This window comes from Sceloporus occidentalis, unplaced genomic scaffold (genome assembly GCF_023333645.1).
Source record: "Sceloporus occidentalis isolate IW3139 unplaced genomic scaffold, rSceOcc1.0.p SCAF_21, whole genome shotgun sequence".
NCBI classification, from domain to species: domain Eukaryota; kingdom Metazoa; phylum Chordata; class Lepidosauria; order Squamata; family Phrynosomatidae; genus Sceloporus; species Sceloporus occidentalis.
In genome coordinates this window covers 5,192,081-5,210,823 of record NW_028317001.1, presented here as the reverse complement: position 1 = coordinate 5,210,823, position 18,743 = coordinate 5,192,081, and the positions used below count along the sequence as shown (strand labels likewise).

General features: G+C 43.1%; 1 protein-coding gene across 1 annotated transcript; it reads right to left on the bottom strand.

The window, feature by feature from the left end:
• Positions 1–4,751: 4,751 nt before the first annotated feature.
• On the bottom strand, positions 4,752–17,857 carry LOC149301471 (E3 ubiquitin-protein ligase RNFT1-like). The gene is made up of 9 exons (XM_089483991.1): positions 17,647–17,857; positions 14,607–15,040; positions 12,981–13,057; positions 11,224–11,324; positions 10,676–10,829; positions 8,468–8,626; positions 7,487–7,552; positions 6,328–6,429; positions 4,752–5,937 (listed from the first exon to the last, which is right to left on the bottom strand). The coding sequence occupies exons 1-9, from the start codon at positions 17,670–17,672 to the stop codon at positions 5,803–5,805; spliced, it is 1,254 nt and encodes a 417-aa protein (XP_089340117.1). The 5' UTR covers positions 17,673–17,857; the 3' UTR covers positions 4,752–5,802.
• Positions 17,858–18,743: the final 886 nt, after the last annotated feature.

Here is an 18,743-nt window from a genome sequence, read left to right as displayed (position 1 = left end):
GGATTCTGGGAGCTGAAGTCCAAAACACGTGGCGGACCAAAGGAAGAGGACCACTGCTTTAAATGTTGAACTCAAATTCCCATCAGTGATGTGGTTTGGGGTGAATAGCGCATGGATATTCAGGACCATACATTCTCTGTCTATAGCCTAGACTCAGCATCCCTCTCTCCGCTTCTTTTTAGCATCCATTTTAAGAGGACAATCCAGCAAAAAGTAGTCTCATTGAAACCAGGGGAGCGAAGGCTGAGTGGCAGTTTTGGAAATTGCACTGAGATGTGGAGGCAAATCTAGTGTTTCCCAGAATGTGTGCGCGCATGGGATTAGATTTCCCATTGACTGGCTATGTTGTTCCAGTTTATCTGATTCAAATGGGGAAGGTGAATTGTCTTTGTAGTACCCACATGGCAGAGAGTCCCTTCCTGCTCACGAAAAGCTGGGCTGCTACTTCCACTAGGGATAAGAGGGATGTTATTGGACCATTCCTCACTGTAGAAAGAAGGTTGCTTCAAGGTTGACCAAAGCCCTGGTTTGCCACCTTCCTTTGTGCTGTGCAAAGTTTGCAAAAGTTACTCTTGGGGACTGTTGTTCAGTATGGAGTACCTGCACAACAAGTGGCACAAGGTGGATCCGGATGTAGTTACACTTCAGGTTGGCTTAGATTTCGACCAACTTGGCCTTCTAATACCAGCTGGCCAGTTCATGGTTTGGCTAAATCTGGATAGTGTCCATTTTATGTGGGGCCTGCTCAACTTGGATGGTCCCTGACTTTGGACAGCGCTTGTGACTTTTTCTCCCACATCACAAAAGTTCAATGGGAAATTTGGGTTCAGGCTATATATATATGTGTTGCGGTGGTACATAGACGTAGCACCAGGTTTTTCTCTCTTGAATCCTAATGCTCAATAAAACAAGCGGTCGATCCAGAATACGGAGGCAGGATAATGTTTGGCTATCTCCATTGCTGGCATTTTGACTTGGCTGAAAGAAAGGCCCCATACAGACAGGCCAAAATAAAGCTGCTTCGGGTCACTTTGGAGGTTTGCTGTTTAAATGAGGCATGTGTCCTAAGAAGCCAGAAGCCGCACCAAAGCCACGATCCAGTCCTAAGGACTGGAGCGCAGCTTTGGTGCAGCTACTGGACTCTTAAGACGCATGCATCATTTAAAGAGCATACCTCCAAAGTGACCCAAAGCAGCTTTATTTTGGCCTGTCTGTATGGGGCCTAAGAAACCATTCAGACACAACTCCAAGCCCTGTTAAAATGAAAGAGGAGTTATAGGAGAGAGGAGTTAGATACATAAGGTGGATTATAAAGCTTGGAAAAGTTACTTTCTTGGCTGATCCTAAAAGGTATAGCCTTCCCACGAAGTAAATTTCTCAAGCTTTGGAGCAGACTTGGATAGTGGCATCTCTTCTCTGAAATGTAATACTATCTCTTGCGATCATGTGTATTGATGATCCTCTTTCGGACGCGTATCACTTTCCGCTGGAGATACGGCTGGCAGCGTGTTGTTTGTCTGTTTTTCCTATTGGTTCGTTTCGCTGTAGAAGTCAACTTCACTTTTCATTTTTGCATCACGCATTCTTCTTTTTTGAACTGTGAAAATGTTGGAATCACGACTTGGGACAGCAAGCACACACTATGCAATATGTGTTAACCCTGTATTTATTTGTACAAAGCAAAGATATCCAAACCTTGATATATATATATATTTTTTCTCCTCCCTCCTTCTCCCCTGTATATATAGCTTCTTAGTGTCGACTTCTGGGGGAGATGAATTGTATTATATATCTCTTGTACAACTTCAGAAGAAGGAAAACAAAATGCTAGCATATGCAATGCAGTGGCTATCGGAGAACTTAAGTGCTTTCTTTAAACATAAACAATGTCTTAAAAAGTTTTCATTAGGGTTATAGTGATTAAGATTTATTTTGTACGAGCTGTGCTTTTTTAATTATAATCTCGGGACTTTTGCTATAATTTTGATTTTTTTATAGATTTTTGTACCATTATATTAAGATGATAAGAATAATAATAATAACGGGGATTAATACCTGCTGTGGCTAACTACGTATTTTAAGTATTAAATCTTGAGAACTTGAACCATGTTTTGTTCCCATTAGGCCGATGGTATTGAAATGGACGCTGTGCGCCTTGTATTCGGCAGCACGCTTTTGTGGTAAAGGGAAGGAAGAGCCCTCCTGCCCTGTGAGATGCTCTATAAACCAATGGGATTTATATAAGGAGGAGCTGTTGGAATAAATGGGCGTTCGGCCATTCCCCGTAGACAAGGTGGGCAATTCGTGGCTCTCCAAACGTCGGCCTGCATCTCCTATCAGCCCCTGGCCTGGATGATGGGAGGCGTAGTCCAGCAGGAGGCAACGGAGCCACCGTTTCCCCATTGCTGCTGTAGAACGTGATGCAGATGTGACCCCAAAGTTGACCCAATACAGACAGCCCAAAATAAAGCTGCTTCGGGTCACTTCGGAGGTACGCTGTTTAAATAATGCATGCGTACTAAGAGCCTGGAAGCCACACCAAAGCCACGATCCAGTCCTAAAGACTGGTGCACAGCTTTGGTGCAGCTTCTGGACTCTTAGGACACATGCATCATGTAAACACCATACCTCCAAAGTGACTCGAAGCAGCTTTATTTTGGCCTGTCTTTATAGGGCCGTTGATACATTTTATTAATCTGTGGGGACTTGGAATGGGGTCATCTATCCCAGTGATTCCCCAAACTTGAGTCCTCCAGGGGTTTGGGACTTCAACTCCCGGAGGCCTCAGAGCCAAAAGTGAGGGATTCTGGGAGTTGAAGTCCAAAACCTCTGGGCAACCATTTTGAGTATCACTGACAAACTACCTTGGTTAGCTGACTGCTGTTTAGACTGGAACGGACTGTTAACTCCTTTTTGCAACTCCTGTGTTGTAATGCAGTTGAGAAGTTAGTAAACGTGCGCTTACAGTATTACCTTCTTTGGTGGACTAGCTGTATGCCAGGCGTCGCCACCTTGGCATCTGGGTGGTGCTCACGTTTGTGCGCATGTTCATGTGGTTTGCAATTCTGGGTTCCTTTTTCATAGGAAACATAGGTGGGTATTTGTATGCCTTTGCAGGTGTTAAGGTTCTTGAGTCGGTGATGGCTTTTGTTCACGCAGTTCAACTGGCCTGTCCTCCTGTGTGCCGTTTGGGTTTAAGAGGTTTGTCCTCCTTGCCCATTGTGCCATGGATTACATCTACTCTGTAAGGTTGACTTATGCCCAGCGTTGATGTCTCAGGGATGGAGGGAACATTACGTGGGGACTCTTGACTGGGTGCGAGAAGCCATTCCTTACTCCTAACTGGTCTGGATAACTTAGGTTAAAGCGTGCAGCTAGCGGAAGATCCCTTTTGTTAACCCTGATCCACATTGGGACTGGCGCGGGTAGAGGCTTAAACCGGTCCTTCCATCGACCCATTTGTGCCGGGGTTTAAAATGGGAGGGAAACCTGAACATCACTGGTGCTGTTTTCTTCAAATACACCCAGTACATGGGGGGAGAGAAGCAAATTTTAAACCTTGCTCTGGTTAGTCTGGATTGGGATTGTGCTTCTAAAATGCTTTTTAAAAGCAGTGGTGATAACATGCTTAACATAAAAGTGTAGTTTAACCTGCAGGGGAGAAACCCATCAGTTACCCACCTAAGACAATCTGCGAGCATCCACTTAGTAAGGGCAACCAATCCCTTGTAAGCCTTGTTGGTAGGAATGGAGATTGGGCTATCTTGGAGCGAAGACTGGTAAGCTCAAGGTGTATGTGCAGGTTAAGCATACATCTTGGTAGTCTATGTGCCAGTTAACACACATCTTGGGATGAGGATCAAGTCCTAAACCTTTGGAGGAAGGGCAAGTTGAGGATGCAGGTTTCGTCGCAGCTGTTTTTAACCATGCCAAGTACCTTCAGAAATTTAACATTTCTGTGCCAAAGTGTCTGATCCTTTGGGGGAAGGATATGGGGTTGGGGTGTGTGTGTGTTGTGTGTGTGTATCTGTGTGGGAGAGTTGGCAGGGGGTTCCTCTGTACAGATTTAAAGAAAGCGCTCTTTCTGCCAGGGTTCTAGCTGGCTGTGTAAACCATCTGTAAAGAATCACATCCTACAGCTGCCTTACTAGGAATGGTATTGAGGGTCAACACCCTTCCTGCATTTCATTCTGTACTGTTTACTGTAATGAAAAATATACTTGATTTCGAAAACAAATGGATGTAAATAGCAATTAAATGCAACTTTGAACAAATGTATGGATAGTGGTTGTTTTGTTTGCCGTTTGTCCTCTTTAAGAGATAACGTAAGTGTCTAATGCATCCGAGGAAGTAGACTGAAGTCTACAAAAGCTCATGCTGTCAACATCTTTCTTTCGGTTGGTCTCAAAGGTGTGCTACAAGATCTCTCTACCTGTGGTTTGGTTTTTGGTTCAGGTGGAGCTGTGAAGCGTTCCTAAAACTGGAAGTAGGCTTTCGGTTTTGAATTAGGTTTGCTGATTGAATTGTTGTATCAAAATTAATGGAAGTGGGGCATCCCTATTAAATAAATGCTGGGATGGGGACCTTGTGGCCTTGCAGAACTGCATCTCCCATGCGTTCTCACTGTTTAAATAGCTTGAATACCTGGCCAAAGTGAATGAGTGTGATTTTGTCCCCTAACCGTAACCCTTGTTTTTCAGTGAATGTACACAGCGCTTAACATAAAGGGTATTAATGAAACTCCAAACCAACCAGTTTAAAATGTTTATTCCATATATTGTTTCATATATACTACAGGTTCTGTTTTTCTTTTTCTTTTATAAAAGGTTCACTAAAATAGATCTTTCACTCTTTAGTAAAATTTAGCCGGTTATGACAAAATATAGTACTCAAGATTTTTCCTTTCTTAAAAAAATCAGGCTTACAAAAGTAGAAAAGCTTTTCCGGGGGTACGTCATGAAAATGCTGATCGACGGAACTGAAAAGCAAAGGTCGTTCCATGTCTCTTTCTCGGTCGGTGAGGTCTTCTAGTTAATGTAATGATGGCATCTGGAGGAGTAGGGGAAAAGTAGTGTTCCCTCTAGAGGGACGGAAGTTACTTTTTTTGGACTATAGCTCCCTGAATGGCCATGCTGACTTAAAGGGGTATTCTGGGAGGCGTAGTCAAAAGTAACTTTCCCAAGCTCTGGCAAAATGACACCTGCAACAAGACCCAATGTGTTGCACAAACCAGATTCTTGGCGTTTCAAGTGCTGCAATCCTGTTGGTAGTCTTGACTATAAACCAACAGGTATAGAACTGGATAATGCTTTAACTGCCATGGTTCAATCCTGGGATTTGCTATTTAGTGCTCTCTGTCTGACCGTTGTAAATGCCCCTTTGTAAATTGCAAATCACAGGATGGAAATCTGGCTTTTAAAACAGAGCTTTATAATTGTGTGGCGGGAATGGGCCCTTAGGGTTACGAATCGGACTCGGGGCCAAGGTGCCATGTTCCTTAGTAGTAGGTCCTTTTAAGACTTGGCTCAACACTGCAAGGAGGCTCCATTTAAAGCTCAAGAAACTATCTTCCAAGTTTACACACAATTTGAAGGGTAAGTACCATTTGGAAGCAGACAAAAGGGAGCCTGTGCAAGAAAAAGCTGTTTTTAGCTTTGCATAAAGCCCTGAGTGAGTGGAGTTATCCCTTTCTGTCATCGACCCTCTTTGTAATCCTTTCCTCACAAAACAGTGAAGCCCAGTTTTTAAATGAGTTTACACTGCGAAGCATGTGTATCTGGCAGGATTATGATCCCTTTCTTTTTAATAGACCTGTAGGTGTGCTGAAGTGGCCCCATCTTTCCACTTATTGATGTGGTCGGTGATCACCGTTCGACAGAGCGGGCATGTCTTCTCTCGGTTGAACCACAGCGCAATGCATTCTTCGCAAAACACGTGCTGAAATGAGAACGCTTTGGTTATGAGAGCATCCCAACTTGATCTGAACACTTGTCTGACAGCAATTCCCTTCCTTTATCTACCTCCCTCTAATTTTTGCATCCTAAAAATTCAGCTGTACGCCGATGATAGGAGGATAGTTGAGAATAAGTCTGTATGATTTGACTGTGCCAATCTCCCAATATCTCCCAATCTCTTCAAGAAATAGGAGTTGCACAGAGGCAGATAGAAGATATTTCATGTGCTAGTGAAGTGTTCATGGCGTTGCCTACGTAAAAATGCTAAAGCATGCTAATTCTGCGCTCGGCTTGCTGTTCTTTGCCCGTAGTAGCGCTACTGCTCTGCGCATAGCTTTTATACCTGAACTAGCCGAAGACAGATGAGAGTTACCTGGCAGATGAGGAGAATAGGCTTCTGAAATTCAGCTTGGCAGATGGAGCAAATGTCATCCACTTCGGCACACTGCCGCTTGCTGGCTACTACTCCGTAGCCCTGCAAAGGGACAGAAGGAAAGTTAACAGTTGAGGAAACCACGGTACTTTTGAGGAGATGGATAGAAGAGGCAAAATGTAGGAGTCTAGAAACTTAAAAAGGATTCCAGGGGAAGGTGACGGAAGAGTACTGCTGGATCTTGGCTGCCCATGGATTCAACATGCCTCCATAACCTTAGGCAGAGCATATTAAATACAGTCACTTCCCTGGATGTTTGTGACAGAGGTAAGATTTGAACTGTGGATTTGCTGGTTTACAGATTAGTCTTTATGTCACATTAGCTCTCGTTTTTATTTGGGGAGGAAAGGGAGAGGAAAAGGGCTGCTGGAACTTTCCCCAAGCAATAGCAGCTGTTCAAAAGAGGGCAGGGAAACCTGATTTAGAGAGCTATGGCACTTGATCATTCAGTTTCTGCTGGCTAGTGCTGCTCCAAGTTGCAGTGCCACTATATCTGGAGCGGTGATGGTGAACCTTTTAGAGGCCGAGTGCCCAACCTGCAACTTAAAACCCACTCATTTATTGCAAAGTGCCATGTCCCTCTGGCTTTCTAGTAACAAACTCTGCTGGGGCGATGGCATATGTGCCCACAGAGAGGGCTCTGAGTGCCATACGTTCGCCATCACTGATCTAGAAGGTTGTGCTTAGTCCAGCCATGTTTGCAGAAGGGTTTACATCTTCAGCTCAAAGTGAGCAATGCAGGGAATTGCCTTTTGTTGGGTCAGACAAGGCCTAAACATCTCCTGGACACTTAATGTGTGACTATATCCCCACCCCACCCCACCTTAGAACCTTGTACAACACCCCAACACATCCGTTTTCCCATGCGCCTCCTCTCTAAATGGCAACAGAAAGTGATGTGATAACACTTCCCTTTTGAGAGGAACTGCACCTTGCCCTGCCAGCCCCTGCAGTTGCCCAGCTTTGGCACAGATCAACCGTTCTTCTGTTTGACTTTATGAACTTGGCCATTCGTTTTGAAGCTGAAAGATTTTCCTGTGGGGAAATAACTAGAGCTCCTTATCTGGTTTTTGTTAATCGAGGGCACAAAAATACTCACTGGTCGCGTGCAGAATATCCGCAAGACCCGCCTGAAGTTTTTCAAGTGTCCGAAAAAACTCAGGAGCTGAAAAATGGAAACAAGTGGTATACAATATGGGATCTGTACATTTAAAAAAAGGGGGTTCATTTGGTCAAGCTCCCAGAAGCATGTACTTGATTTTTAAAGCCACTAGATTTGAATCCCAGTTCTGAGGAAAGAGCAGGATACAAATGAATTTCTGAGGCGTCCTTAAGCATTAATTAAACACCACTGGCCTCATTTTATAGGCCTAGAAAGCATCAGGTTTTATTAGTTGCAGAACTATACTGTGTCTATGGTTTTTGGTGGGGGGTTTTTGGGCTGTGTGGCCATGTTCTGGAAGAGTTTATTCCTGATGTTTTGCCAGCATCTGTAGCTGGCATATTCAGAGAATGCTGGTGTGGGAGTGAGTAGGGTATATATGTATACTGTGTGTCAGGAATAAACTCTTCCAGAACAAGGTCACATAGCCCAAAAACCTCACAAAAAATTTGGATTCTGGCCGTGAAAGCCTTCAACTTCACCGATGCTGTGTCTCTTCTCTCACCGCCGCTCCCAATTTCACCATTTAGATCCTGCAAGCCTCCTGCACAGCCGTCTTGTGGCTTATGGAGAGCTGGAGGATCAGAGACGCATATGGCTATGTTCCTGTAGCCAGACGCAGAGCAGTTGTCACCCGCTGGGTCCTCTGGAAGTCTTAGTGGATGATGTGATCCTTCTGCATCTGGTTACAGGGACAAAGCCATATGCTCTGATCCACCACTTGTTCTCCACTAGCCATGGAACGGCTGCAGAGGCCGAATGATGAGTCTGAGAGGGGGGCTTTGGTCACTGCGGAGGATGGAAGAAGACATATGCAGATGTGAGGTGGACTTGCATCCCCACATGTCACTAACAGCCCAGGGAAGTTAACCTATTCCTACAAATCCTCTTCCCCATAGACAAAGAATCACTGCTTACCTTGAGGATGAGATACAGCAAAGCGAGTAAGACTCCAAGACTCCATCCTAGTGCACTGTCCAGCTCCCTGAAGCCAACAAAGTATCGGAACCAAACTGGTATAGGGGCAATGGTGCGGTAGTATTGGCAGAATTCCTCCAAGAGCATATACCAGTAACCCTGCAGAAGGATTTGAAAAAGGGTGGGGCGGGAATGTTTAGGAACAAAATTGGAGGGAGTGAGGATGTTTGCTGGCCTTATGTTTCACCAGGGCTCAAAAATGGGTTTAAAATCCAAATTACAAGTTCGAAACAATATAAGACCTAGTCCTCCTTGGCGTTTCCTCTTTTAGAATGCATGTGGGAAAACAATATGTGAATGCTCCCCTCATAGGAGAGAATGAAAACCCATTGTACACAAAAAGGTAGTATGTCCAAAGATGATTAAGATAGAAAGCTGCTGGCCAACATACTCCATTCCCCAAGTTTTTGGCACAAGGCAGTGTTCAAACAGCCAAACAATTCAAGCAACATTTGAGAGAGGAGCATAGGGAAGCCCTAGCAATACTTACATTATTAAAAACCCCTTGGAATAACCAAGCTGCACAATATTAGTAGTTTTACATAGCTCATAGATGCAACACTGGGCCAGTAGCATACGTTTTATGTGACTGAAACAAACAGGCGTCTCTAATTTTTACTGTTGGAAATAACTTCTTTGCAGGCAAGTCTCGGAGGCTCACCTTTCAGGTATCAGTCTAGCATATATAATACAGCCCCAGTGCCAGGAATCTCCATCTGGCTGTGCTTTCAGACATTCCTTCACCAGATCAATAACGTGGATATCTGCTGATCAGGCAAGATTTTCATTATTCGCTCCTACTGTGATAATACTTAATGATTTATTTTTGCTCTGCTGCCCCCTCCTGAAAGCAAAGCAGATTTTATCCCGTCATTAAACCTTTCTCCTCTCACCTAAATTGTTTAAACCAGATGAAACGGCCGCCGTCCTTCAATCATACATCAAAGCGTTATAGAAGAGTCAGCATTAATGTTGAACTGTCATTACTTTGTCAAATACTTTCCGCGGCTAATTACTACATGCATTTAGCGGCTGCATATTTATTTTTAAAGCATGAAAAACTTAACTTTTGGCCAGCGACGGTTTAAGACCACTTTAGCCAAGTGCGCATCGCCATTCATTATTGCGATAGGTATCAGGCCCCTCTTCACTTCAAGGATTTTGTGAACACGAGCGAGGAAAATGGGGTGCAAGAGGTTTAGAAAGTTAAGCCACGGTGTGCAGAAAGGGAATTTTCTCTCTGTCAGTTACATAGTGAAGATGCATAGCAGGGAATGGAGGACATGTACAGCATGTAACGTTTTTACACAGCGCATATTCAAAATGTTGGAATTGTTACCCACACTGTGTCACAATGGCCAACATAAATAGTCTAAGCAGGGATAACAGAAATGCACAGAGGAGAAGGTTATCAGTGGCTCCCAGTCATAAGCTATAGTGCCAGGATCAGAGGCTCCAAGTGCCAATCCTTGGGGAACAACAGTAGGAAAGTGCTATGGTCCTCATGTCCTGCTATTGCCCTCATGTCCATGCCATTGGGCATCTACTTGGGCACTTTGGGCAACAGAATTCTAGGACTAAGTGGGACTTTGGTCTGATCCAGGAGCCTTAGGACTGAACTAAAACGTCTTAATGCTCTATTTCTTTATGGCAGTTTGTGACATTCACCACTTCCCCAGCTCTATCTAGTTTCAGCTTCATTTGACTGATCCCAGGCAATCGGGGATCACACACTGGACATGATGATAATGCTCTGCAGTCAAGCTATATCTATGTACTCACAGCTGTCTTAGGTACTGACAGCTTTAAGGGTGAGTGAATCCTATTCTAAATAGGTATAAAGCTTCCTATACTGGTAACATGGGAAATCCCAGGCCATCAGGGACGACCAACAAAACATTATTAACAGCCGCCCTTGTAAAATTGAGGAGGAAAGTGTATGTATTTCAGCCCGAGAAGTGCCCTACTGAATATTCACTGCTTTTTCATTTGCTAAAAAGGAATACTTTCTTGGAGATTGCTAGAGCCGACTGTGCACAAAACAATGTAGTTCTGCCTTCAGGTAAGCAACTTGCAGTGTAACCAGTTACTTCTAGAAAACACTAAACTAGTTTCTAGTAAACTAACAAAACAACAACATTCTCTTACCTTGGACTTAAAAGACATGATAAAAGAAGGCAGCAGGAGAACGATGCATTTCAAGCTCATGGAGAGGAACTTCAGAATGAAGTCTGTGATGCCCACCATCCAAAGTACCTCCCAGACGTTCGTAACATCCACGCTGGGACTTAAAAAGATCAGGCTGAGGAACAGGAACGAGCATTTAAGGTAGTGTTTTGTGTTTGTTTTTTTGACATTAGAGCACTGCCACCATTCTTTGAAACGCCGATTCAAGGCTTTCCCATGCTTTTTTTGAATGCAGACAAACCCAAAGAGCTCCCACAGAAGAGGGAGCTATCGGGTGGTTTGGCAGGTTGAGAGGGACACCCCACTCTTTTGGACTGGTCCTCTACTAACTGGCTCAGTTATGATAGTTAAGACCCCCTTGGCAAACCTACCGTCCTCCATGAACTTGGACCAGTCACTTTTAGGACTGCAGTTCTTAAAATTCCCAGAGAGTTCTCCTTCAGAAAAGGAACGTTTCTAAGCTCTGTGATTTAGCCAAGCTGACAATGAGCCCATGCAGAATAACTCACCTGTAATGAAGGGATTGGGAGTAGAATGCGTAATAGATGAGGAGAGACGATCCCACTAGAAACGCCAGCAACCATGCACATTGCAATCTGGAACGCCTTTCCTGCAAGGTAAGGAGTTTAAAATTAACACTGTTGGCCCAATGTGGCTCAGCTGTTCTTATTACACAGACAATACACTAGTCTACTACCCTTTCAATGTGAATTTTCCAACTGGAAGTACAATAACATGCGGAGCTCATATAGTCCTTGGACTTTTCAGAACATTGGCACAGGGGACCCTACACAAATCTAGTACTGATTCCGCTTTAAGTGCCGTGGCAAAACCCTATGGAATCGCAGAATTTGTAGTTGGTTATTTAGTATTCTCTTAGTGCCACATCAAACTACAAATCCCAGGATGTAGCCTAGGACAATTCAAATGGAATGGAATCAGAGCAATACAACTACATAGTCTGAAAGGACCTGCACTATTCACATAGCACAAAAAGGCCCCCAACTCCATATAATTAGGAAGTTGGCAGCTTTGGTTATCAAAGGATAAGGCCTTACCAAAAGCACCTACAGGTTGCAAGTGAGTCCACATTCGACCATTATCTTTCTCTTTGGGATTTCATTTGCAATATGTAAATGTGCACCTTTGACTAGTGGCACATGGGCCCATTGTTGTGAAGCCTAAGAGGATGCTTGGTTGCAACATCGTGTTTGGAGGAAACTGAGCTTCCAGCTTGCCCTGAGACCACTCCTTGGCTCCCCAAAATCACCCAGATCCAAGTCCAGAGTCCATCAAATACTGGAGGATCCAGAGCCAGAGGAACTGGGACCTTCTCTGTCTCCTGCTGCAGCCCCCAAAACCTTCTCCAGATGGTTTTCTCAGCCTTCAGAGCAGGTTTTTAGGATGCACTCAGGTTACAGAAGGGAGTGAGAGTTGCCAATTTTGGTTAGAAGCCCTTGGATCTAGGAGAAACACTACTAGACCTTCCCTCAGTTGTTAAAGATGCTTAATGAGTTGTCTTGTTCCTGAAGAAAATCTTAAAGTTGTCTAACTCTTCTCATACATGTGCCTTCGATACTAAAATCCATGTAGGAAAGGAACATGTTTTCGGTTGCAATGTTATGGGCTATTGGAGCTCATTATTCATAAGCAAATCAGAAAAGGTATGGCTTGTAATCCAATCATAGCAATAAAACGTAAGGCGAAGAAAAGAAAGCCACGTAAAGGGATAAAAAGCAGAAGGGCAGGAGGAAAATCCTATATGGTAATAGCTAGTGAGATACACGGGTGACATATGCCTCCTTTGGGCCAATGCAGAGGTGGGCATCCCCTTCTTCCCTCTTCACCAAACAAAGCCCTCTGGACCCAAAATAGTACCATTCAGGCACAAGAAGGGAGGTATCACCTCCAAATATTTGGGCGAGGGATCTAAGTGGATGGAGGCCATCAGAAATGGCTCCACCCGGATTAAGCATCTTCACTGGCCAAATAATGGCCACTGTTTTGGGGTGAAGAAACTGAAAAAGCAATATTTTAAGCATGCTGTTCATCAAAGACACCTCCCACAGCCTGTATCCCCAGTGGATTACAACCTCTATCATCCTCCACCCAGAATGGGCAATGGGTGAGGTGATGGGATTTGTACTCTTTACAGATCTGGACAGTAGCAGTTTAACCTAACAAGTCCAATATTTAGGCTTTTAACTTCTTAATAAGAGATATATATATATATACTTACAACCTCACTGGAGAGGTCAATACTTACTCTTAGGAAAACCTGATTTACAATGCTTTTGTTTGCATACATAAAAGTTGTTAGCAGCCCAACTGCCAGAGAAATGCCTATTGGGAAAAACAGGGGTCAATTATAAAAGCAAAAGAGGAAAAAAGAACCCAAAATAATTTCAACGAACTGAATTTAAAAAATAAAATAGAGGGAAAAATTAAAGAGGACCACATGCAGAAAGGTTCACAACGTAACAAAAATATACCAGCTGCTCTATACTCATGGGTAATATATACAACTATACTTTGTGAAGAAGTCACCGGCTAGGAAACAATCTCAATGTTCAAGGAATAAAAGCATGCGCTAGACCAGCGGTTCCCAAACTCTGGCCTTCCGGGTGTTTTGGACTTCAGCTCCCCAAATCCTAGACTTATTGGCCAAGATGGCTGAGCTGAACTCCAAAACACCCGGAAGGCCAGAGTTTGGGAACCGCTGGTCTAGCGCATGCTTTTATTCCTTGAACATTGAGATTGTTTCCTAGCCGGAAACACCTGAAAGGCTTGAGTTTGGGATTCTCATGGTTGGTGAGGTCCAAATTCATCAGAGAGGTCCTGTTACTATTTTGAAGACGGGAAAGGAGGTATTTGAGATGGAAGTTTTGAGCTGGGTGGAGGTTTTTTTTGACTGTGTGTTTGCATGCATTTGGGAGGAATTTGGTCACACCGATTTTAAAAAGCCCATGGTCTACATGTTCCCCGCTCCTGATGCAAAACACACTTTACTCTGTCCTTACTCTCAATTCTTCCTATTTCCTACATGCCAATATTCCATTTTACTTTTAGTGTGCAATTTGGACATCGGGTGAGTGTCACCGAACACTAAAACAAGATGCATGGAGAGCATGGGCCTGGTTTTAGTGAAGAATCACACTTCATGAAGGCTTCCCGGAAAGTGATTCTCTCCTAAAACAGGGCTACTTTCCTCGTGCGTCTTGTTTCGGTATTAAACAAGGCATCTAACAAGGGACACTCTATTAGGCTAGCCCAATAAAAAGGTTAAGAGTAAGTGCTTTCTATTCACTGGAGTTTGATTCCAGGACCCCTATGTGGATACGAAAATCCATGGATGCTCAAATCACATTATACGCCATGGCAGAGCAAAATGGTGTCCCTTGTATAAAATGGCAAAAGCAAGGTGAGAATAGGTTTGAATGCCTGTAGGAAATGCCAGAAACCAGAAATATGCCTCTAAGGAACACTGAGGCCTGTTACAGACTGCCCAAATAAAGCTGCTTCGGGTCTCTTTGGAGGTATGCTGTTTAAATGATGCATGCATCCTAAGAATCCGGAAGCTGCACCAAAGCTGGACTCCGGTGCTTAGGAATGGAGTGTGGCTTTGGCGCGCCCTCCGGACTCTTAGGACCCATGCATCGTTTAAATAGCATACCTCCAAAGAGACCCGAAGCAGCTTTATTTTGGCAGTCTGTAACAGGCCTGAGAGTCTATGAATTAATACAAAATGGAACCCTGTTTAATTTGCACAATGTGCAGGTCATATAGATCAGTTTAGCTTCCCACCGTCAAGCCATCTAGGACTTCTTCCCTTTCACCCTTAATCCTAATAAATGTAGTGGCATCCAGAGCGCCGTAAAACCTTATACTCTACCGGTTATGTGCTGAATGAGAAGTTTGATGGACAGGATCAAGAGGTACGGGAGACTCTTGTACAGCCACTGGAGGAGATAGCGAAGCTCCGAGAGCGAGCTGCCGCTTTGCTCCTCCAAATCCGCGCCGCCGTCTTGGTTGCCCCTCGCTTCGCCGTGGGAGTGGGCGCGCGAATGACTTTGAGTCCCCGGTCGTGGATGGTGCCTGGAGCCCAAATTTTCTCCAGCCTCTCCAAGAACTGTGCCCAGCTGGATGTGAACATCCCCTCCGCGTTGGCAAGAACCTTCTCCCGGCGACGCCGCTGCGTGAACGCACTGGGAGGTAGCGGTATTGTCGCCGTTTGCAGGTACGCTGTGGCGACTGTTAGAGTTGGGCTGCATGGTATCGGGTTGATGGTGGCTTGCTCCAAATTCCTGGGTTTTGGGGTGAAGATCCCTAAAAGGAACAGAGCATACTTAGAAAGAGCATTAATGTGCGTGAGACAGCTTCTAAGACCTACCATTAGGCAGAGCGAGTCATGAAAGAGTAGGAAAGTATAGTACAGTTGGCCCTCCGCATTTGCAGATTTGACTTAATATGTTCTTGCAATTCTAGACTTCATCAACAGAGGTAAAGTCCCTCGATCGAGGGACTCAATAATACCATTCTTGTTTTGCTTTGTGAACACTCAACTGGAATGCTGTGTCCAAGTCTGGGCTTTATTCAAGACCAACAAGCTGGATCGTGTCAAGAGGAAGACAACAAAAATGCTAAGGGTCTAGAAACCAGTTTTCTCTCTCTCGAAAGATCATTGTACATTGAATTTTGGCCTCTGGTTCAGTCTGACTTGCCGCCTCCAAGGTCCCTGCCAAAGTCTTCGCCCCAAGATCCTTGAAGAGCCCATGCATTTAGGATCATTTAGGATCCCTAGAAACATGACCTGTATATAAATAATGTGTGTCCTTTGCACAGACGATCTTTCGCTGGATGGTTCAGCTTTCCGAAAGGTCGAGATTAGAGACAGGTGGTGGCTTGACAAGTTGCGTGGCGATGGTTCAAATAGGACGCTTATTCACGAACGGTGGGACAGAGAACTCATGGGTTAATACAGAAGCTCTAAACGCAAGCAAATATCTATTATTATTATTATTAAAGCCATCCTACGAAACCATGCAAGAAGCAGCAGATGGCATGTTTCGCCCAGAGGATTCTTTTAATTCCCTCATTCGAGTTCCCGCCAGGGACTGCCTTGTTGCAGTCTTTGAATCTTAACTATTCATTTGGATGAAATGCTAGAAACTGACTCCCAGATTTAAAAGGCCAATTAAATAAAGATTTAGCCTCCTGTCGCTTATCCTAGGACCGATGGGAACCTGCTGTTTGCGCCACAGCGATCCCTCTATTGCCACAGAAAAGGGTACTAGAGCAGGGAATTTGGGCCTTCCAAATACTAATGGGCCATAATACCCACAACTCCTATCACTGGCTAGACTGGGAGGCACTGGGGCCCAAAACACTGCAGGACTCAATGGCTTCTCAGGTAGAGAGCAGAGAAGAGTAAGGAGACTGAGGCTCAAATGCCCACTTAGGGTCGGTCTGCCAGACGAACCTATTACTGCCCACCTCACAGGGCTGTCGTGGGGGTAAAAATGGGTGACGACAGAGGACACAAGCTCTTTAGAAGATGGCGGGAATGAAAATGTATTGTACATCCGGCAGTAGATACCGGATTCCTCAGCTCTAGGGCAAGTCACATTCTCTCAGCCTCAGAGGAAGCAGAAGGCAACCACCCTCTGAACAAACCTTGCCAAGCAGACCCCATGATATGTTCATCTTAGGGGCATTGTAAGTCAGAAGTGACTTGAAGGCATACAACATGCACACTTATATATATATATAGTGTAAAGTCTCTAGCTATTGCTGTTATATGTATATGTGTGAATGTATATGTTACAGTCTGGCTATTGTTGTACATATGTGTGCGTGTGTGCGTCTATACATATGTTCGTGTGTGTGAGTGTGTGGATAGATATATAAGTGTCTGGCTATAGTATGTAGGTCAGTATATGTATGTGTGTGTGTGTGTGTGTGTCTGTGTTTATGTATACATTACAGTCTGGCTATTGTTACATATATGTGTTTGCATGTGTATATATATATATATGTATATATGTGTGTGTATACAAAAGTCTGGCTACGTGTGTGTGTATTACAGTCTGACTATATTTTAAAGTCTGGCTAATGTGTCTGTATATGTGTGTGTGTGTGTATTAAATTTTGGTTACTGTATGTATGTCTGTATATGTATATTAAAGTCTGACTGTTGTATGTATGTATTGTATGTATATGTATGTGTATATATGTATACATATATATACACACACATATATACATATACAGTACATACAATAGTCAGGCTTTAATACACACACACACACATACAATATACAGTATATACACACATACATATACAAACATACATATAATACAAACATACAGCAGTCAGGCTTTAATATATATATATATATATATATATAAAGTCTGACTTGTATGTATGCATTGTATATATATATATGTGTGTGTGTGTGTGTATATATATATATATATACACACACATACAGACATATATATTTTAAAGTCAGACTATTGTATGTCTGTATATGTATCTGTATCTGTGTGTTTTAAAGTCTGGCTGTTGTATGTACATGTGTACATGTATGTGTGTGTGTGTGTATATATATATATATATGTCAGATTATTGAATGTATGTATTGTATGTATCTGTATCTATGTGTGTGTAACATTGAAACCAGGAATGGTTGTCTTTAAATCATTTGATTTAAAACCAAAACCTGCTTTAAACCACCCAGCCCACACACACACATACACACACACACACACACACACACATATACTGTGTGTGTGTGTGTATATATATATATATATATATATATATGTATATATATAGACATGTATACTGTATATGTATGTATGTATGTATATGTATCTTCCAAAGGGCTAGGGTCTGGGTCTGTGGGGTCTTCTCCTTCCTTCCTTCCTACCTTTCATAGCGCGGCCGGAGCTTCATGGCGAGGCGGGCTTGGTAGGCCTCGGCCTGGCCTCCATCTCTCCCTCTGGGCCGGAGGAGGTAAACAAGCGGGGAAGAAGCAGCGGGGCAGCCCGGCTGCTGGCTCCGAGGGCCGACTCTTGGGAGGAGGAAGGAAGGAAGGAAGGAAGAGCCTGCTGCGGCTGCGAGGGAGAAGGAGGGACCAGGCCCACGACTAGGCCCCAGACCAGGCCTCGAGTGAGGAGCGGTTGCCATGGCGACCGCCGAGGAGTCGGGCCTAGGCCACAATCTCTGAGGGAAAGGGAGAAGAAGGCCAACTCCTAGGCAGGCTTCGAGGCCTAGTTCTCAGCAGCAGAGCATTTGATTATTATTCTTCCCACTTATAAAAATATTTTACATTTTAAATATTTTATTGTACTTTATTATATAAGTATTTTATATTTTAACTATTATATCATCTTATATTTTAACTATTTTATCATATTTTATTTTAACTATGTTATTATATGTTATAGCTATTTTAACTATTTTATATTTTGTTGTAACTATTTTATTATATTTTTATTTTAACTATTTTATATTTTAATTTAGCTATTTTATTATTTTTTATTTTAACTATTTTACACTTTAACTCTTTTATATTTTATTTTAACTATTTTATTATATTTTGTTGTAACTATTTTACAGTATATTTTAACTATCATATTTTATTTTAATCATTTTATTATAACTTTTACATTTTAACTATTTTATATTTTATTATAACTTTTATATTTTAACTGTTTTATATTCATTATAAATATTTTATATTTTATTATAACTATTAACATATGAATCACTTTCTCTCAGCCAAGGGTCACACAGATATATATATATATATATATATATATATATATATATACACACACACACACACACACACACACACACACACACACAATTCCCATGCCAGCTTTCTCTGAAGAGGCCAGCCATACACACACACACACAATTTATATATTTATTTGTGTGTGTGTATGTGTGTTACAGTCTATTGTATGTCAGGAATAAACTCTTCCAGAACACGGCCACAGAGCCTGAAAACCCCCCGCG

Coding starts and splice junctions, on each gene's coding strand:
- LOC149301471 (XM_089483991.1), bottom strand. CDS start 17,672: ATGAAGCTCCGGCCGCGCTATGAAAG. Junction 15,041..17,646: donor CTCCGGCCGCGCTATGAAAG/GTAGGAAGGAAG, acceptor TGTTCCTTTTAG/GGATCTTCACCCCAAAACCC. Junction 8,627..10,675: donor TCATGTCTTTTAAGTCCAAG/GTAAGAGAATGT, acceptor ATCCTTCTGCAG/GGTTACTGGTATATGCTCTT.